This window comes from Daphnia magna, linkage group LG6 (genome assembly GCF_020631705.1).
Source record: "Daphnia magna isolate NIES linkage group LG6, ASM2063170v1.1, whole genome shotgun sequence".
Classification (NCBI taxonomy): Eukaryota; Metazoa; Arthropoda; class Branchiopoda; order Diplostraca; family Daphniidae; genus Daphnia; species Daphnia magna.
In genome coordinates, this window is record NC_059187.1 from 4,137,645 (window position 1) to 4,157,024 (window position 19,380).

General features: G+C 43.4%; 5 protein-coding genes and 2 long non-coding RNA genes across 7 annotated transcripts in view; 5 read left to right on the forward strand and 2 right to left on the reverse strand.

The window, feature by feature from the left end:
* The window catches only part of LOC116924999 (protein disulfide-isomerase A3), a 30,077-nt gene extending 28,072 nt beyond the window's left edge, over nucleotides 1-2,005 (forward strand). The window contains exons 6-10 of the mRNA XM_032931623.2: nucleotides 31-148; nucleotides 217-774; nucleotides 837-1,133; nucleotides 1,198-1,561; nucleotides 1,626-2,005. Of these exons, the coding sequence (XP_032787514.2) occupies nucleotides 31-148; nucleotides 217-774; nucleotides 837-1,133; nucleotides 1,198-1,561; nucleotides 1,626-1,733 (1,445 nt within the window). The 3' untranslated portion in view covers nucleotides 1,734-2,005. The remainder of the gene's footprint in view (nucleotides 1-30; nucleotides 149-216; nucleotides 775-836; nucleotides 1,134-1,197; nucleotides 1,562-1,625) is intronic.
* Nucleotides 2,006-2,153: 148 nt separating this feature from the next.
* LOC116925005 lies at nucleotides 2,154-3,658 on the forward strand. The gene is made up of 6 exons (XM_045175073.1): nucleotides 2,154-2,397; nucleotides 2,463-2,584; nucleotides 2,674-2,741; nucleotides 2,799-3,052; nucleotides 3,122-3,251; nucleotides 3,320-3,658. Exons 1-6 carry the CDS (start codon nucleotides 2,395-2,397, stop codon nucleotides 3,460-3,462), a joined length of 720 nt encoding a protein of 239 aa, XP_045031008.1. The 5' UTR covers nucleotides 2,154-2,394; the 3' UTR covers nucleotides 3,463-3,658.
* A 71-nt stretch (nucleotides 3,659-3,729) lies between these two features.
* LOC116924998 (proton-coupled folate transporter) lies at nucleotides 3,730-5,955 on the forward strand. The gene is made up of 6 exons (XM_032931622.2): nucleotides 3,730-3,872; nucleotides 3,928-4,307; nucleotides 4,370-4,941; nucleotides 5,023-5,346; nucleotides 5,428-5,584; nucleotides 5,679-5,955. Exons 2-6 carry the CDS (start codon nucleotides 3,952-3,954, stop codon nucleotides 5,755-5,757), a joined length of 1,488 nt encoding a protein of 495 aa, XP_032787513.1. The 5' UTR covers nucleotides 3,730-3,872; nucleotides 3,928-3,951; the 3' UTR covers nucleotides 5,758-5,955.
* Nucleotides 5,956-7,626: 1,671 nt separating this feature from the next.
* LOC116925010 lies at nucleotides 7,627-8,091 on the reverse strand. Its single transcript, XR_004395286.2, has 2 exons — nucleotides 7,948-8,091; nucleotides 7,627-7,871 (listed from the first exon to the last, which is right to left on the reverse strand). It is a non-coding gene; the product is annotated as an uncharacterized LOC116925010 (long non-coding RNA).
* Nucleotides 8,092-9,480: 1,389 nt separating this feature from the next.
* On the forward strand, nucleotides 9,481-10,498 carry LOC116925006 (membrane protein FAM174). Its single transcript, XM_032931632.2, has 2 exons — nucleotides 9,481-9,739; nucleotides 9,888-10,498. Exons 1-2 carry the CDS (start codon nucleotides 9,571-9,573, stop codon nucleotides 10,232-10,234), a joined length of 516 nt encoding a protein of 171 aa, XP_032787523.1. The 5' UTR covers nucleotides 9,481-9,570; the 3' UTR covers nucleotides 10,235-10,498.
* A 212-nt stretch (nucleotides 10,499-10,710) lies between these two features.
* Nucleotides 10,711-19,349, forward strand: LOC116924997 (proteoglycan 4). Its single transcript, XM_032931621.2, has 4 exons — nucleotides 10,711-12,026; nucleotides 14,233-14,367; nucleotides 14,459-14,593; nucleotides 15,055-19,349. Exons 2-4 carry the CDS (start codon nucleotides 14,260-14,262, stop codon nucleotides 18,709-18,711), a joined length of 3,900 nt encoding a protein of 1,299 aa, XP_032787512.2. The 5' UTR covers nucleotides 10,711-12,026; nucleotides 14,233-14,259; the 3' UTR covers nucleotides 18,712-19,349.
* Nucleotides 12,111-14,159, reverse strand: LOC116925012. The gene is made up of 3 exons (XR_004395288.2): nucleotides 14,038-14,159; nucleotides 12,565-12,735; nucleotides 12,111-12,507 (listed from the first exon to the last, which is right to left on the reverse strand). It is a non-coding gene; the product is annotated as an uncharacterized LOC116925012 (long non-coding RNA).
* Nucleotides 19,350-19,380: the final 31 nt, after the last annotated feature.

Consider the following 19,380-nt stretch of genomic DNA (forward strand, 5'->3'; position numbering starts at 1 on the left):
ACAGAATGCGAGTCATTTCAACGATTTTAGTCTCTTGCCTTTTGGCCTTAACTGCAAATGCCGACTCTGTAGTAGACCTTATCGATGACGATTTCGATTCCAAATTAAGTTCGTTTGAAACGACCTTGGTCATGTTTTACGCCCCCTGGTAAGATTACTTAATTTTTTGCTATGAATAAATTCTTTTTCAATTTAATTACTGTTCATCATATCAAGGTGCGGTCATTGTAAACGCCTAAAACCTGAATTTGAAAAGGCAGCATCATTGCTGAAAAATAATGACCCTCCAATTACTCTTGCAAAGGTTGATTGCACAGAGGGTGGAAAGAGTACTTGTAATAAGTTCAGTGTCCAGGGATACCCAACCCTCAAGATATTTAAGAACGGTGAAGTATCCAGTGAGTACAATGGCCCAAGAGAATCAGCTGGAATTGCAAAATTCATGAGGGCCCAGGTTGGCCCAAGTGCCAAGGAACTGCTGAATGTCAAAGCTGCTGAAGAATTCCTTGCAAAAGAGGATGTTGCTGTAGTAGGCTTCTTTGCAGATGAAGCAAGTGAACTGAAGAGTGTGTTTCTGAAGCTGGCTGATAAACTTAGAGAATCTGTCAAATTTGGTGTTACAAGCAACAAGGAAGTCCTTGCCAAATATGGTTATTCAGACAATGTTGTTCTTTTCCGTCCCAAGCATTTGCATAACAAGTTTGAGCCTGATTTTGTTGTATTTGAGGGAGCTGCAACCAAAGAAACCATCAACACTTGGGTGGAGAAAAATTTGTAAGTTACTCTTTTTCAAAATGTATCTGTAAGTCATTGCATGTAATTTTACATTTTTGTAGTTTCGGCCTGGTTGGCCATCGTAGCGTGGATAACGCTGCTCAATTTAAAGATCCAATTGTTGTAGCTTACTTTGGAGTTGACTATGTTAAAAATCCTAAAGGAACAAACTACTGGCGGAACCGCATCCTCAAGGTTGCCCAATCCTTTACCGACTCATTTACCTTTGCCATCAGCAACAAAGATGACTTCCAGCAAGAGCTGAATGAATTTGGATTGGAATATATCAATGATGATAAACCCCGTGTTGCTGTTCGTGATGCTTCCAGCAAAAAATTTGTCATGAAGGATGCTTTCTCGTAAGATTTTTCTATACATTTTCTAAAGGGGACATAATATGATTCATTGTTTCTAAAATTGCAGGATTGAAAACCTACAGAAATTCTTAAATGACGTTAAAGAAGGAAAATTAGAGCCTTACATGAAATCGGAAGCCATTCCCGAAAACACTACACCACTGAAAACTGCTGTTGCCAAGAATTTCAATGAAGTAGTCGTCGATAACGGCAAAGACACGTTGATTGAATTCTACGCACCCTGGTGCGGCCACTGTAAAAAATTAGGCCCAATTTTCGAGGAGGTCGCCAATGCTTTGAAAGACGAGGATGTGGCTATTGTTAAGATGGATGCCACAGCCAATGACGTGCCCGGCAAATTTGAAGTCAGAGGTTTCCCTACTCTCTACTGGCTTGCTAAAGATGACAAGAACAACCATGTTCGATACGAGGTCAGTGTTTGTATTTTACCTGACGTGTATTGATAATTTAAAAAAAATGTTTTTTCTGTTATAGGGTGGTCGCGAAAAAGACGATTTTATTAAATACATCGCTAAGCATGCTACGAAGGAACTCAAGGGCTGGGATCGCTCTGGCGCTCCTAAGGATTTGAAAGAGTTGTAAGGAGCTCTATTCAATCCAGTTCTCTAATCTCGTCCCAGACGTGTTACACAAGTGTTAGGGCATATTTCCATATTCCCAGTTTCTAAAAAAAAAAAGAAAAAAAAACAATAAAAAATTAAAACTACATCTATTGAAACTTGTGCACTCCAATGGGCTTACTTGTCTGATTTGCTGGTACGAATTTGTTAAACGTATTATTGCAGCAGTTGAAGGTTAATGAAAGACCTGCAGTGGGAATGTGGAATCAAATAAATCAAGTTTGTGATAACTAATCTGCCGAAATTAATTTTTGTTATCGACTGATGTACTATTCATAAAATGGAAGAAGACTAGTGACAAAAGCTTCCCAAATAAACCCCACTGATAAGTTTTCCTTGTAGCCTCGCTAATCGTAATGTCCATTGGTAACATGGACATTCAATCATAAGTTAGAGCTTATATAAACATGTAGCAAAAAATGTAAATGCTCAACACCAAGGTTTTAAATTAGGGAAACCATATTTCACTAGAAACGCTTGGATTAAACAATGTGAAAGCTGAAAGGAACTGAAGCTTCGCATTTTCTACTACAAGATGGCTCCCCTGTATCGTTATAGTTTGTGTCGATGTAGAGTTGTAGACGACACTGCGTGAGCCAAAGGAGTAAACGCGGAATTGTCAAATGGTGAGCTTAAACCTGACAACATCTTTTCCTTTACAGATCTCTTTATCAATCGTGTTAACTTTTAGAACGTAGATGAACTACGAGAGAAAGGAAATGCCTGTGTTAAAGAAGGCAAACATGAGGAGGCCGTCTTGCATTACAGCGCAGCGATACAATCAGCGATCCAAACAACCAACCATGCGTTATAGTATATTATATTAAGTATAACGCTTATTATAGTATATTTCCTTAAGGTAATCGTTCGTTAGCCTTGAAAATTCAGCAATATTTTTACAGCTACAAATTTGAATTTTTTGGCCTACAAAGATTTGCTAAACGTACAAAATTACCAGATTGGGCAAAAGGTATCTATCTAGAATGAAATTAATGTATTCAGTTTATGAATGGTACTTTTTTGCTAGGTTATTTTCGCAAAGCTGAAGTAGAAATGGCAACATTCCATTTTGAAAAGGCTCTAACCTCATATTCCATGGCATTCCGCCTCCAAAAAGATGATTGTTCTCTCATTGATTCAATGAGGAAAGCTGGTAGAGAATTAAAAAAGGATCAGAGAGCTGACAGACAAATTCCATGGCTTGGTGCTGGAATTGGGATAATAGTTGGTGTTATTATTGTTCTTGCTGATTATTTAATTGTGGACAAACCTGTTTTGGTGGTAATAACCATGGATTTCTTTAAGCTATTCCTTACATAATAATAATCGTTATTTTACATCATCTACTAGCACCCAATTCTCAAAGTGCTAATGACCATTGCAATTTCTTTCATTGGTTTTGGATTCTGTAAGTTGTACAGATATTATGTTAAGAATCAAAGAGATTCTTTACTACAGCCTCCCTTTGATCTCTCTGGCGGTATGACTCCAACATTTCGTAATCGTAATGATATGCAATGAATTAATCTAATTTTATATACCTTTTAGAAAATGATTCTCTTGATAATAACAGTCATGAAGAACCTAATGGCAACGGCGGGAGCACCAGGATGCCTGAAGGACGAGATAATCAGAAGAAATTCACAAAAGCCCAGGCAAGACACCGGTATCGAAAAGGCAAATCAAACTGATTTTTAAAAGCTAAAATTATACTGCCGACTGATTTCTTATTGCTGTCGCTTCACCCATTTACAATTCCAAGTTTCAATTTACTAACTGTTTACTATGTTACTGAACCGCATGTGTCAGAGGATCAATTTCAAGATAGATGGCAGCGCAATCGTACTAGCAGACAGAACATTTGTAAATACAAGGGAAGTTCAATGACATAATGTACTGTCTGTCTTGTATCGGGTTTGTTTATCTCAAATTTTTATGATACACCACGTCCTCGAACGATTAGTGTGGACTCTGGCTACTATTCGTAATTTTTCCATGTTCGCCTGATCGACTTGTTAGGGCTTATTCTGCACTTTTAAGGAAAGTGTGCCAGTAGCAACGCGCGAGATCCCACGAACGGATTGTTTTCAAATCAATCGAAGTAATGTCATTTCTTCTGTTATTATTTATATAATTAATATTTATTTGCTATACAGCTTTCTCACATTGAGTAAAATATCATGGAACGCTCAGTGTCAGACGCTTCCTCTACTGACCTTGTGGCATCAGTAGATTCATTTACCCCATCAACCCCAGCAGCTAGTCCATTAGAAAAATTCAAAAAAGCATTATGCATTGTGACAGTTGAACCTGTGTTATTCATTTACATGCTAGCAACATTCATGCAGTATTCAGTATTTCAAGATTTAGTATATCAGAAGACTTGCCAAAGTAATTTCAATTCATCAGTTTGTCAAAACCTCAACAACAACAGCTATGCACTTGGTGTGGTTCAAGAGCAAGCCTCTCATTGGATCCTTGGCTCTACAGCAGCCCTCACCATCCCTTCCATAATTGTAGCAAATTACCTGGGATCGTAAGTTATCTAGAATCCTTTTGCTTTCTGCCCAACTTATACAAATGCCATTAATTTTACAGATATTCTGATTTGTATGATCGAAAGTGGCCACTTCTCTTCCCAGCTTGTGGCATGGTACTTGCTAGCATTGTCTACATTCTTATGTCTTTATATGATTCCATTCCAGTGTCAATGATTGTTTTGGCTAGTTTTCTGTCTGGAATTTTCGGGGGCTTTGTTAGCTGTATCATGAGTGTTATGAGCTATATTTCGGCCGTAAGTAGCGAGGAGAGCCGCTCATTGCGTGTTGCAATGTTAGAGGCCATGACTTTTTGCGGCGGCACAATTGGGCCATTTATTGGTGGTGCCTTACTTGGGTCAACTGGTAGCCATGCTGCCGTCTTCCTTGTAATTATGGCTTTTTATGTCCTAGTCATCCTTTATGTCATATTCTTGGTGCCGTCGATCAAAGATGATCGATCTGCTGACGAACAATTGCTCCTGACCTCGGATAATTGCTGCCGAAAGCTTTTTAGTTGCCATCACTTTCAATCAAGTTTGCAAACCTGTTTCAAGCAGCGCCCCAACAGTCGGCGTCGCAACCTACTTATTCTAATAGCTTGTGCGCTGATAACGATGACCGTTACCGCAGGTTAGATATATTCCAAATTCTTCACTCTGCAAAAAAAAAAAAAAAAAAAAAAATTTTTTCATCATTGGTGGTTCGTACTAGGTGAAATGGACGTAGCTTATCTTTTTACTAAGGATGACCCACTTAACTGGAGTTATGAAACCTATAGCTACTATTTTGGATTGAAATTCGGAGTGGGTGCCCTATCGCTAATCGCTCTATCTCCAGTGGTCCGCCGATTAAATTTCCAGGAAGCCTTTACCTGCTGTATCGGGCTTGTCTCCAAAGCCGCCGGCTTGGTTCTGCACGGTTTCGCAACAACAACAGTCATGATGTTTTGCGTGCCATTTCTTTCCATGTTCAACACTTTTTGTCTACCATCTATACGCTCGCTCTTGTCTAAACAAGTTGAGCCAAATGAGTTAGGTACATAGAAATGCATTGAGCCATTCTCGGTTTCCAATTTTAAGTCGATTAACATGATCATTATGCTATTTGTATTGATAGGGAAGCTGTTTGCATTTGTGGCTTCTATTGAAAACATTTGCACCTTGCTGGGATCCATTGTGTTCAACGTCCTTTACCCCCTGACGCGATCTATATTCCGTGGCTTCACCTTCGAGTTGGCGGCCGCATTGCTCGTCATCCCGCTTGTTCTTATGAGGTAATCGGATTCCTACGTCATTTTCCTTCTCTTTCGTGCGTTCTACAAAGATTGTTTCGTTCCCTTTTCTCCGTTCTGTTTGCGCGGTGGGCAGCTACTTGAGTTACCAAATGAAGAAGGAACTCTATTACGTTTCTACTGCGGCAGCCCGTCGATCCGACACTTCAGCGTAAACATAAAGGAAAAGAAGAATATTCGTCGTCCTTTTTGGTACAAAATCTCAAGAAGCCATCGAGCCTTATATATACGTTTATATAGATAGAAATCTAAAGTTCCGTAAACAGCCCGTAACAGCAATTGAACGAAGGAAAAGAAACCGTGTACTCGATAAGTTTATGATATTCTATTGCGAATATTTTTCATTTGCTATACTCTCCCGCCTGATTTCGTTGAAGCTATTCAGTAAGGGAGGAAGAAGAAAAAAAGAGATTTCGGACAATGCGGCTAGTTTGGAAATTTATTCACACTCGTCAGGACGAAAAGAGAAAGAAAACATTGATAGGTTGGTTGTGTGCATCGATTAGTTATTGGACTATGCCGACATGCCAGTATCCATGCGGTTGATAGAAAACAAGAACAAAGCAAAGACGACGGTCTTTCTATTTTTGGCGAGGAAAGAAAAGCAAAAAGGCTGCACAGCGGAGAAAACGGACCCACATCCACATGGAATCTGCTATTTTCTCCTGCAAGATTTACGACTGAAATCAGTTTTCTCCCAGTCCGGGTCACGCGCTTCGTTTGAAACTGGAACGATCCGCAATGCGCGCTCGTCCGTGAAAAATCACTTTTGTATTCATCGTGTCAATGAATGAATGTCTTGGTACAATTCAATTCCACGAGAACAATGAGCAAAACTGCGTTGAAAGTGATTCAAAAACAATTGGAACCTTGAAAACCAAGCAGAAGAATGTTTTTCAACGGCTCCCGATTGTTTTCTTTTTCTAAATGGATAATGGTTAAACAAGCGCAGAAAACTGTGTGAATCCTTGTGGCTCATCGGTCGAAATGCAGGAAAAAGCTTGCGTCCGTGACCTTGTCACGTCATTTGGCCTACTTCCAAAGGCCAGCAAAAAAAAAAAAAAAAGGAGTTCGTTTAGTATGAGCTATAAACTATCCAAGCGGATCTCCGCATCGGCAAAAAACAGAATTTTTTTGTAACGCTAGAGCCACTTGAACGCTACCTTCTTCTTCTTTGGATCTCACAGCAAGATTTTAGGTAATACTTTTGGTTAAAAAAACAAAAACATTGGACATCCCGCCAGCTATCCCTATCACGCAAACGATTTAAATGCAAACATCTTTCTTGCTAAAGTAACTTACAACGGAAAAAAATAATATGCCTATTTGATTATTCATGAAACGAACCGGTTGTTTTGCGTGATGTTGGGCATAGACTCTTCGTTGTTTAGCAACTGTTTAGCTTAAATAGTTACATACATTCTTCGTTTGCTTAAACAATTATCAGGTGTTGTACGGGTATCTATGCCACGCCTGCTTTTCCGCCAACTGTTTAAAGCAATTGGATAAGAACTAACTCTTTTCTAGTAATATATTCGTCAACCAATCTGCTGACATAGGGTCCGTGCGTGTGCCCTTTAAGGGACGAACAGGATTTCGGCACTTTAAACACTTCGTTTGCGCCGACTATGGTGTCAACCTACTTTTTTTTACGAGCACCTCGTCAATCCGACTCTCCTTTGCCACGCTTGACACACTCTTCCGTGGTCGGTCTTTCCAGTTGTCTTGGTGAGGGCCATAGAGTGCAACAGTCACGACAGGTTCAAATGTCATTCGTCACGTAATGTGAGAAATGCTGTTTCCTCCTTCGAGTGGCCTTGCCTTTTTGGCTGGCTGAACAGGAAGACGAAAGCACAGGTGTCGTTAGGTAATCATCCGACAGTTTGCTAGGTGGTCGTGAACATGAAGCACGAGGAGGGGGGGGGGCTGTTATTACTGGAGGAAGGACCCAACTACGGGTTAGAAGTAAATGTCTCTTCACGAAAGAATAAGAAATGTCGGAGAAAAGTGAACGACCCAAAAGCCACACGGAACTATTCATTTTCTTTCCACGATGTTGGAACTGGGACGAGCACGCAGTAAATGGATGTTAGGAGGGGAAAATGCAAGACAAAAGAGAAAAATAAACGGGAAAGAATGCGATGTCGGTACCGGCGGACACGGACGTTCATAATAATTAATACCGTACGTCGCCCGGTATTTCTTGCAATGGGATCCAGCGAACGCCCGTCGAGTTTCTTCTTATCTCCAAATAGAGATTGGTGAAAGTCTAAATCATACCGTACGTGACGTTTTGCTACAAGCACAAATTAAAAAAAAAAAAGGTAAGAAAAATTATTTATTACCTAATTCTTTTTGTTTGACTGTTGATGCCTTCGGATATCAAACACAGGTGCGGCCGGTCGTAACGGCACCGTGTCGGCACCGATCAGTGGATTCACTCTAGTGGAGAGCAGCCTGAAGATGAATACGTTGATGCTCAGGAGGGTGGAATGTTGCCAGTTTTGTAGTCTGGAGAAAATCTGTTGTTCCAATCGAATGATTTTGTACAGAAAAGAGTAAACTCCAAAGTACAGTCTGATTTCAAAATGGTACCAAGCCGAAATTTCCATCGACAACGTTGAGAGCCAGCCCTCGGCAGTGACTGGAACCAGGCCAAGGATGCAACTCAACCGAGAATGTTGCTCCCTGAGCGTGATGATTGATGAATCCCTAGATCGTTCTACATTTTTTGTTAATATATTTTGATCGTATGCATGGCGACCGCGCCAAAAACTGGTTAGCCGCGCCCATAAGTCTTCTGTGACACAAACCGTTCGGTGTGATGTCACAACATCTGATAGATAGATTTGCACTTGTTCAACAAACACTCTCCCGGATTCGAAAACTTTCTTCTTTCGAGAACAATAGGGGGAGTGTAGTTGCGTTTCAAGCAGCAGACGCAATAAGATTAAGTGACCGGAAATGTCTGACCGCAGTTTGAGCAACTCTACGGTGAGCTATAAACATTATATTCTTACTGGTCTGTACACAATTACCCAAGAAACTCTTATTTTGTTCGTTCACTTTTATTGTCTCTAGGTAAATAAACTATTGAGGCATGTATAACGTCCCGGTCACAGAGTAGGTGAAAGTTGCCATAGGCCTCGGGCATGACGTGAAACAAAAACAAGAAGGTAACAACTGAAATGAAGCACACGTAGCGGATCGGACACCATCATGAGATATGAAGAATATTGGGCGTCAAAGATGCGTAAGAAATGTTCAAATCTAATCGCGGAGAAGGGGCCTGTCCTGCAATCGAGGTATTTAGGGCTGCCGCTTTCTGAATTCATTCAAAAATGTAAAACATTCCATCAGTCCACTGCCGGCGTGACACTCGACTTAGTCATGCTTAAACAGTTTAATATCATAACATCATGTCTGTCGTTATCTGTAGACTTTTTTTTTTGAACCATCCAAGAGTTTCTCCGTCCACTGCTGTTTCCTATGCAACGTTTCAAAGTGGGAAAAAAACGAATTACCTTTAACTTTTTTACTGTAAAGAATGAATGGATTTTGAGACCTGAAAGTTGTTACGTTACGCTGAGTAATGGGAAATTTCCTGTCTCTTTGTTTGTAGTTGTTTGTTGTTTTCCTCAGCATTATTCTTCCCGAAACATACAGTATTTCAAGCCACGAATGGAATGTCGGGAGAATGTTTTGAGATTTTCACGCCATAGTTTAGACTTTCGTGTGTAAACTTACCACTTTTTCAGATGTTTTTCCTTTTTAAAAATATGTGTTGTAGTTGTAGAGCAGGTTTCACTGGCCCGTAGTTTCCTTGTAAATTGTTGACAAACGTGGCAAATTTTTATTTTCGTCTGCTTCTGTGGTCGAGTGCTGTGTGTGATTACGAAATTTACGATCAAATAGATACCAATGTGAATATTGAGTTTACCGAAAGTTTTTATAAAATAACTGATATCATGTTTTCCTTTCGATTTTTTATTGCTTTGTGCCTTGTGCTAATGATAGTTAAGGACACATTGTCCTTGGGTGAAAACGCACAACAAACGTCCAGCGGCGATGAGCAAAAGAAAGCATTGGAAACACAAAATAATGCCAACAATTCCAGTACTTCCTCTGTACCAATAGGTTAGTCATTTCAAAATTCTTCTTCATCTGTGTTTTTGTGAGGATTTCCTTTCTTGCTTATCACAATCATATCTAAATAGCTAGCGAACATTGTTTCCTTCTTTTTTACAGCATTCTAGTAAGTCTAATATAAGGTATATAATTTCAGTTGGTGGGAGTGAATCAAAAATAAACCAAACATGGATATCTGGTAGCGGTCCAAAGACCAGCTTCATTCTAAACAAAGAGGCACTTATCAGAAGCTTCTATGTCTTTGGTGGCTTATGCTTTTTGGCCATTCTCTACTTTGTCTTCAGAACCTGTCGTTTAAGAAGAAGAAGAGGAACTGCCAGGAGAACAGGCACTCGCAAATATCATCCTCTTAATGCAGGATCAGGTAGCCAAGAAATGGAACCTCTTGGAGATGGACGTGATGATGATGAGGATGAAGACACACTATTCGATACATCCCAGCCCTCAAATGTAGCCCACCCTACTCCATCTTTTGGAATTTAAACATGTCTTCAGTATATCCCCTCTTCAGAGTTATTTACATTCGGACTGGTATTTAATTTTTCCTCTCGTGCATAACTTTCCAGCATTATTCGTCGTGATCGTGATTTGCCGTAACAATAGGGTCCTAATTGAAATTTAGCACGTTGGAAACATTATCACGTGGTCCGTTCGTGCATTCCAATATCGTGTCGCTCGTGTAAAACCGACAAGTAAGATTTCCGCAACCGAACATAGCGACGAATATAAATCTGGTTTACTTTGTCACTGAATGTCTTCTCCAGTTACATACTTTTTGATTTAATTTAATTTTTTTTCTTCTTTTGGTTCATTGATTGGGGGGGGGGCCTGATTTTTACCCTAACCGATAAAGTCAAAGAACCTTATTGATAACTAGAGAGCAAGTCGAAAGCTGCGAAAAGCTTTCCAAGCCTGAAGCGCCCAAAATTCCAAGATAGCCTACTTTTTTTTTTCATCTTCCTATTGTGCCTTTGTCTCCCACTTTTCAAATGACGAGAGAGGGCAACGATGCGTGTCAATTGGTTAACCAAATGGCAGTGTTCTGCAGCGATTGACATTCTGCGATTGCTTAATCATCGTTCGTATCGTTCAAGGAAAGCGTGACTAGTGGCTAACTCTTTTGGTCGGCGCTACAACGTGGATGTAAAAAGAGCTGACGGCCGGCGGGATGGATGTCAGTAGGTTACGCACTCAAAGGCTTCTGGCTGATTCATCTCTTCGAGATGCCCTTCTTCCTCCCCATCTATCCGTTGCATTTTTTTCTTACTGGATACAGTCAGGGCCATGTGCCAGCTAGGTTAGGTCAATGCTCAGATATAGCCATATGAGCGAAGGAGAAAGAGCCCATGCTGTTATTACGTACCAACTTTGCTAGGAGCAAGAAGAGCCCACCCACTCTCTGTTATGATGTCTATGCTGGAGTTTGGCGCTGCGGTAGGAGAAGAAGATCCAATTGCATTGCCAATAGTCCAGGAAACGAAATAAAAAAAAACAAAAACGTTTCCTTTTGGTCTGCCGGACGAGCGGACAGACGGATACCCCGGCAACGGGTCAGTGGACACACATTTATTGTTGTTGTCCTCTGGCTAAAGTGGCCCTTTGAAAGAAGGTGGAGTTGAGTGTCCCCCTTCCATCTTAATCGGTTCGCCTAGCCGAGCCTCGTGTGTACGTGCATAACATATACAGGTGCATCGAGAGAATCTAGGACGTTCTTACCTGCTGCCCTATTGCCTGCGTACCTTACCTTTGCCTTTTGTCTTTTTTCTTCCTCGTCTTCTGTCGGCCGACGAGGAGGAGGAGGGCTAAAGGAGTTGGGTGGTAACCTGAAGCGCTTGACTCTCTCCCCACCTACTCGACTCGTTCTCTGTGTCATCGACGTCGGCCTTGTCTGACCGAGTTTTTTCCCAAACCGACTCCTTCCACCGATTCTCCCGCCTCCCCTTAGCCACAAGTGCCGGCACACCCGCATGAACAAAATAAGAGAAGCTAAAAGAAAATTCCCGCCTCTTGTCTCGCATTGCTTCATCCAGCTCTGCTGGAACAAGCTACATCAAACCCGGACGGAGTCGAAGTCAACATCGGCAGTCGTTCTTCAACTCTCCGCGAGCTCAAGTTCTTCTACATACACCGGCTGCCGAGTTGTTTGTCCTACACGCCAGTCTATCCCCTGATTGTATTCTTAACCACACCGCAGTGGTTCCAGTGCCCACTTTGCTTTCTGTTGCGTTCAAGTGATCAGTGTGACCCGTCCCGTGTTTACTACTTCAACTTCCAGGTAAATTCATTTTTTTTTGATTTATGTGTTTTCTCTGCGTGTGTGTGTGTGTGTGTTGGTCTTTTTAAAAGCGGATCGGTAGCATTGACTGTGTTCCCATTTGAAATTGAGGAACTGGAACCGAAACAAAAGTCGTGCGCTAACTACATTTTTTTGTTTTTTTTTGTTTTTTTTCAACATCTATGGAAATAAGAAGTCAGTAGAAAGAGAGAAAAAAAACAAACAAACAAACAAAACAAAATAAAATCAGCGATGTATCAGTTGGAGGAGGTTGACCGGTTGACCTCCATTTGGACCGGCCGGGAAGTGTAAATGCCTTTTTAGTCAGTCCCGCACCTTGTATATCTTTCATTTTAAGCATCCACGCATCTTTTTCAATTGCATGACATGTCAGAATAACCGAAAAAGTATGCGTGTCGGGCTTGTGGGAAGACCACACAAAAAAAAAATGAAACATTCAGCGAAGCCTTCTTGGAAGACCCTAAAGAAAAAAGGGAATATAACCTGTTTTTTTTTTTTTTTAATCTTTTTATTTTACCTTTTTATTAAACCCGATAATTTTTATGGTCTATCCGGGGAAAGCTTCCGCAACGTTCATCCCCCTCTAACATCAAGCGCACACGAATTCCAATGGGCGGCAGGTTACTCGAACTTCTCCGCCCTTAGGCGGCACAAGGGCTTGCGTGCACCTTTAACACACCTTTAACGTCTATGTGGATATTATACGTAAAGATAGATATAGATGTATTAAACAATAAATAGGTCACCAGGTATCCTTTTGAGGTTCTAAAATCTTTCTTTTTATTACAGCCCTTTCTAGTTTGAAATTTATTTAGGGACATTTTATGTTGAATAGGGCGGAAATTTCGACGTCTCACGAACATTCGTGACTGTCTTATTTATTTATCTATTTTTTTTTAAACCCCGGCCAACAATCGAACAATTGTATTTATCTGATTTCCACAGATAAAAATGTCGATAGGAACGTGGTAGATAATCGATAATTCTTCTTTGATTGGTATCCCGCAACCATCAAATTGTTATGAGCAGTGAAACTTTCCCTTCCGTACACGCACGTTACGTTCCCTCCACCCTGCCCATACGTATCACATAATTCAGGACTGAATTATGCGTGGGAAAAACTGGCCGGCTCTCGTCATTCATAACTGAGAGCCGTGCCATTAGATCAAGTGTTGAAATGGCGTGAAAGTAAATGAGCGGAAGAGGACGCGTGACGAAAGCCAAACTTTCCGTAGCTGAGACGGAAAGAGAAAAGAAGCGAAAAGAACGGATTCTTGCGCACTGGTTTCTTTTACTTTTTTTTTTCTCATCGGCCTCCTCAGCCACCTGTAGCGTAAAGACATTATAAAGGAGAAAGAGAAAAGAAGTGAAAGAAAAGAAAAAAAAAGGCCAAAACAAAGAAAAACTCTCAGCTTTTTTAGGGAAAGCTGTGGTCCCCTCAGATCAGATGAGTTTTGGCTTCTTCATCTTCTTTCTTTGGTGTGAAAGCCAAAGCGTGTGTGATGCGCAGCAGGTGCACGCATCCCGACCCATATTTATTTTAAAAGATTTTCTTTCCTCGAGATTTCTTTTTTTTTTCTTTTCCCACTTTTTAATCTTTTATTCCACCTGTCAGACTGCGTGTTTTCTTTCGCCCCTTGATGTGCTTCCATTCGTTCAGATTTTCACTTGACCCAAATAACTGAAGATGGACAACCGAGAAGAACAACCAAGATCCATAGAGCTATGCAAATGAAGCATTGTTCTCCTTCGGCAAACTGTATAAACGACTGTGGCTTATAGACGAACAAAATGAAATCAGCTTTGATACACATCAACCGAATTCGCTAGGACACATACTGTAGTTCGCAAAATTAAAAAAAAAAGGGGGTAGATTTAGCCGCGTTAAATCATCGTCATAGTCCATCGCGGAGGTTAATGGACCTCGACGAATGGCTTTCATTATCGTCCTACCCATCTCATGGGTTGGTAAACCTGGACAAAAGCTTACCGGAATTCGTTTGCGCGCAGTGGGTCGGTCCACTGACCCACTAACTTCCCTCCGTCTGATTATTTCATAGAATTTAGACACGGTGTTTGTTTTTATTTTCTTTCACTTTTTATCGAATTCCCTGTAATTGAAAAAAAAAAAATGATTGTTGAAATTATTAATGGCCAGTGGTTTCTATTTGTGGTTACCGCGTAGTTCCCGTTGGTGGGTCAGACAGCAACCATGCTGGCCCCACGAAGCTGTTTGACGGTGATGATCGTTTTGGGAGCAGTTCCTCTTCTTTTGGCTTTTCCATCTGGTCAGACTTGGTTCATTCATCACTCGGGCCAGGTAACTAGAAAAAAGAATTACTGCGAGACAGTGTCGCCATTTGCATTCGCCTTTCGTTGCTGATGACGCTATTCTTCACGATCGTTTTCAGGTAGCGCGGCCGGTTATGATCAATTCCAGTCCCGTCTCTGACGAGTTCCCCATTCCGCGCTTCTCACTACCTGGACTAGCAGCCTCGCGGCGCCAGGACGGACCCTTTCAAGCTTCCGGTTCCAACAACCTTCAGGTAAACTTAAGTACTTGCTCGGCCTAACAGTATTTTGCCGTGCTTCATAAATAAATAAATACAATTTGGCACACTTTGAAATGTCGTGTTTTTTCGTCACGACTCCCGTTTCGCCCCGTGGTTTATCCCATCGGGGTGGGGAAGTGTAATAATAGTCGATCGGCTTATAAGGGTCAGTCACTTCCGTGATTCGAAAATGGACTGCACAATTTGTATTTGAGTGTAGTTTATTTCTTGGTGTGTGGTGTGGCCATTGTTCTTTTGTTCAGTTCCGCATTGACCTCAATTTGGTCTCACGCCGTCGGTCATTCTAAAAACGACGTCATTCATCAGAAATTGCATGGCTTTGCTGTAAGCAAGCGAACAAAAAAGCATGGATTCTTAAATGAAAGTCTTCTCAAATGTTTATAAAAAGAAAACAAGAAAACAATCCCTTTATTTTTCTCGTTCGTTTCTACTAGAACGAACCTCCTGTTCACGTGAAACCGGGAGACAAGGTTTCGTTGATCGTGCGTAATCAAAACCCACTGGAACCGCAAAAGTTTGTCGACGTCGGGGCTCTTCTGTTGGATTTGCAAAAGATGCAACCGAGCTCGGATGGTTCCTATCACGTGTTTCTGGCACCGCCCAACTACCCCCAACCGTCTGGAGGTCAAAAGTTTGACGTGACCTACGTCGGTGCCCCGCAGCGAGAACAACAACCCGACCCGCGCAATCCCCATCCGCCTCTCTTCGTGGCGCCGCTCGATTACAGCGTGCCGCAAGGCTACGGACGCGTCCAAATTCCAATTCAGAATGTTAAGTTTGCGCCTCATTCGCAGTTGCAGCAGGTTCAGCAACAGCCTCAGCAGGTTCAGCAACAGCCCCAACCCCAATTTCAGCAAGCTCAACAGCAATTGAGACAACCTCAGCCGCAATTCCAGCAGGTGCAGTTCCAGCCGCTTCAAGCCCAACCGGTGCAGTTCCAACAGCCTCAGCTCGTACAGTTCCAACCGCCTCAAAGTCATCCGGTTCAGTTCCAGTCAAACCAGCCCCAACCGGTGCAAGCGCAATTCACGACACCTCAACCCCAGCCGGTTCAGTTCCACACAGCAGATCCCCAATCGGTGCAATTCCTTGCACCTCAACCGGCGCAGTTCCAGCCACCCCAACCGGCTCAATTCCAGCCACCTCAGCCTCAACCGGCGCAATTCCAGCCACCTCAGCCTCAACCGGCGCAATTCCAGCCACCTCAACCTCAACCGGCGCAATTCCAGCCACCTCAACCGGTGCAATTCCAAGCACCTCAACCACAACAGGTGCGGTTCCAACCACAATTTCAGCCTCCCCAGCCGCAATTTCAACCGATCCCATCTCAACAACCGCAATTCCAGCCACAGTTCCAGAAGCAAACGTTCGTTTCAGACGTACAGCGTCCTCAGTTCCAGCAACCTCCTCCATCAAGCTTCGAGCAGTCCTTGTCCGACGTTCGCCTGCAAACAGGGTTTGTTCCATTCCAAACGCTGGAAGAAACTGCAACTTCTCCACCACCGCCACCACCTTCTCCGCCAACTCAACCGGCTTCAAAACCAGTCGCCAGAGAGCCACTAGTTTTGGCTGTGGAATCACCTGAATTTTTGGAACTCATTAAGCCGCGTCCAGTTCCTCAGGTTGTTGAAGTTGTTGACGATGTTCCAGTATCCGAAGCTCCCCGGACAACAATCCAACCGGCTGTTGCTGTTCCAGTTGAAGAAATTGTCGAACCTGTTATTGAATTGAAACCGGTCGACGTCGATATTGTTCCGGCCCCTTTCCAATCGGCACCGGAAGTTGCAGCGGCGGTCACGTTGATTCCGCCTCCAGCGGAAGATAGCCCCCTGCCAGCTCCTACCCCCGCCTTCGAGCAGACAATTCCGGCTGCCATCCCTATTCCAGCTCCGCAAGTTTCAGAGCCAACTGAATCGCCCACTGGCCGTCCATTGAAGAAGAGGCCCATCAATCGCGTGCCCCTGGAAGGTGGCGTTCCCAGATGGCCGGATTTCCAGAGCGTCCGTCAACGTCAGCAGCTTCAACGTCAACAAAATCGCAAGAAAGTTCCAGCGTCTACCACAAACAACTTTGAATCAGCAGGCGAGGACCAGCCTGAAGATCCGATTGAAGCTTCGTTCGGTCAAAAGATTAGAACCAAAGTCAAGACCAACTCTTTGGTGTCACCCCCACTTCCGGTGCAGCCCCAGGTCGTCGTGGAAGAACCCAAGGTTGAGTCGTTCATTGTTGAAGAACCAGTTTTGAAACAATCGCAGTCAGCCTCTTTTGATCTTGATCCACCTGTCGACGATCGCGAGGAATCATTCCAGACGCTTGAATCACAGAACGCTGCCTCCGGCAACCAGCGTGGAAGAATTCGGTTTAACAGACCCAACATAAACGTCATTCCTTTTGAAGTTTCAAGCGAACCGTCAGTTCCAGTACGACAAACTGTCAGCACATTAGTTGGTGGAAGAGGTCGTATCCGACTCAACTCGGCTAGTTTCACTACTTCTACAACTGCAGCTCCGACAGACGCCGCTACGACAGCACATACTGTCGCGCCAACCACGGTCACGACGATGATTCCGACGACGACCGCACCGACAGCCCCGCCGACAACCGCACCGACAGCCCCGCCGACAACCGCACCGACAGCCCCACCGACAGCCCCACCGACAGCCCCACCAACAGCCCCACCGACAGCCCTACCGACAGCCCCACCGACAACCGCATTACCAGCCGTGGCAACGACAGTTCCAACCGTCGCACCGACAGTCACTCCAGCGGCCACAACAACAGCGCCTCCAACGGTAACATCAACAACTTCTCGGTTTGTTGACTCGGTTTCAGCGCAAGAACCAGCTGGTGAAGAAGAAATCCTTAGGGGAGATAGTCCTAGTGTTCTAGTCGAAGAAGATGTTCCAGCCATCGAGGAGGAAGATCTTGCCTTGGAGGAAGAGGACGAAGAAGAACAACCAGCAGTGGCTGTTGAAGATGAAAAATCTGTTGAGCCAGCGGAGAAACCTTGGTCTCCTTACGAGGCCATCCAGCGCCAGAGGGAGACAACTGTCGAGCCGGAGGTGACGAGTCAACTCCTTTCTAACAATGGGCAGCCACTCCGCGTTCGCGGAAAGACCACTTTCTCTTCGTCGCGCATTCCCCTGCCACCCGTCAGACCGGAAGCTCCCAACAGACAAGTCGTCCTGCGACCAGTGACTGTCATCAGGCGACCGTTACCTCCATCCGTCCGCATAACAAAGCCAATCTTTGGCATCCAGGAGCAGCCAAACGTCCGCACGCAAGAAGATTTCATCCCACCTCAATCGCTGGAATTCGGCATCCGCGATGGAGTTGAACAGAAACCGGCCTTGATCAACAATCCACCTGTCCAACTTCAGCTCCCGATCGGCCGTCGTGTTCCCGAAAATCGTCCCGGATTACAGAACATCCGCATCAATCGTCCCACGACGGAGGCTCCAACGACCACCACCGCTGCGCCCATCGTCGAGGAAGAGCCAGCGGATGTTGTTCAAGAAGAGGCCGATGAATTGGTGACGGATGATCCAACCTTAGCTAACGATCAGTTAGCGGAAGAAGAGGTGGTAGAAGCAGAAGGAAACATTGAGGGAGCAGAAGAAGAAGAAGAAGAGGAAGAAGAGGTCCTTATGGATGAAGGAGAAGGAGAAGAGAACGAAGAGTTTGTTGAACCCGATAATGTTGATGAAGTCGAACCTGTTGGCAGTTCGACTTCCGCGCCGACAACCGGGCCAACAATGACCATAGCCGAGGCGTTCTCGGAGATTCCCGAAGAACAAGACGTCGCTGAAGTGGATGAAGGTGTTGTCGAGGAAACCACCAAACCGGCAACAGAACAACACACTGTGACAACGACGACAGAAGCCGCTGTTGTCCTGGAGCCTGAAACTGCAGTAGAAGAAGAAGAGGAGAGCGTCGTCGAATTGGCTGCAGGTAACCAGGTGGACGACCAATCGAACCAGAAAGAACTGGCCGATGACGATCGCCAAGTGCTGGGCGTTTCCACGGCCACGGAAGTGTCTCTCATGTACGAGCTGTGCTACAGAGGTCGCTGCGTCCGTGTTCACGAATAAGATGGAAATCACACGCGCCTGCGCCTGTGCAACGTGTTTGATTTTTTTCTGCAATCATTTTGAGGTATAACTTGATTTATCATCCACCTGTCCTTCCTCCACCAAGTCCAATACTGCTCAACAATTCTCGTTGACACGCTATATCACAATGTAAAAAAAAAAAAAAAAATTAATTTCAAAGTATCGAACGTACGTACGCAATCAGAGATGTAAAGGAGCTTGCGCACGGCTGGTCCGTTGGATGAGATCAGATTTGAAATATTGTTATGTTCACCATAGTTGTATGAAAACGACTTTAAAGAGCCTTTTGCGTACCGAGGTGAAGGTGATCGCAATCTTAAAAATACCATGTGTGCATGACAAGTGTGTGAATGTGTGAACTATTTATTCCCCCATGTAATCACCTTCCCCAATGACCTTATTCACCAGCAAAAAAACAAAATTAGCTCTTTTATTTTGATGTAATCCAATCAGAATTTTTGGGGACCCGTACATTTGTTTTCCCCCCACAATTAATCCCCCCCCCCCAAAAAAAAAAAAACACACATATTTTTTACTAATCGAAGGCCGTTTTTCCTATTACATTTATCGATTGTTGTCAGCGAGGAACATCACAAATACAAAATTTTACTGCTTTAGCTTGTTATGTCCAACAATTCGAACGGTATT

What these genes read in the sequence shown, in the direction of transcription:
- LOC116924997 (XM_032931621.2), top strand. Translation starts at nt 14,260, where the DNA reads ATGCTGGCCCCACGAAGCTGTTTGACGGTGATGATCGTTTTGGGAGCA. An exon ending in TCATTCATCACTCGGGCCAG is followed by an intron (nt 14,368 to 14,458) that starts GTAACTAGAAAA and finishes GATCGTTTTCAG; the next exon opens with GTAGCGCGGCCGGTTATGAT. An exon ending in CCGGTTCCAACAACCTTCAG is followed by an intron (nt 14,594 to 15,054) that starts GTAAACTTAAGT and finishes CGTTTCTACTAG; the next exon opens with AACGAACCTCCTGTTCACGT.
- LOC116925006 (XM_032931632.2), top strand. Translation starts at nt 9,571, where the DNA reads ATGTTTTCCTTTCGATTTTTTATTGCTTTGTGCCTTGTGCTAATGATA. An exon ending in TACTTCCTCTGTACCAATAG is followed by an intron (nt 9,740 to 9,887) that starts GTTAGTCATTTC and finishes ATATAATTTCAG; the next exon opens with TTGGTGGGAGTGAATCAAAA.
- LOC116924998 (XM_032931622.2), top strand. Translation starts at nt 3,952, where the DNA reads ATGGAACGCTCAGTGTCAGACGCTTCCTCTACTGACCTTGTGGCATCA. An exon ending in AGTTGAGCCAAATGAGTTAG is followed by an intron (nt 5,347 to 5,427) that starts GTACATAGAAAT and finishes TTGTATTGATAG; the next exon opens with GGAAGCTGTTTGCATTTGTG. An exon ending in ATCCCGCTTGTTCTTATGAG is followed by an intron (nt 5,585 to 5,678) that starts GTAATCGGATTC and finishes CGCGGTGGGCAG; the next exon opens with CTACTTGAGTTACCAAATGA.
- LOC116925005 (XM_045175073.1), top strand. An exon ending in ACAACCAACCATGCGTTATA is followed by an intron (nt 2,585 to 2,673) that starts GTATATTATATT and finishes ATATTTTTACAG; the next exon opens with CTACAAATTTGAATTTTTTG. An exon ending in ATTACCAGATTGGGCAAAAG is followed by an intron (nt 2,742 to 2,798) that starts GTATCTATCTAG and finishes CTTTTTTGCTAG; the next exon opens with GTTATTTTCGCAAAGCTGAA.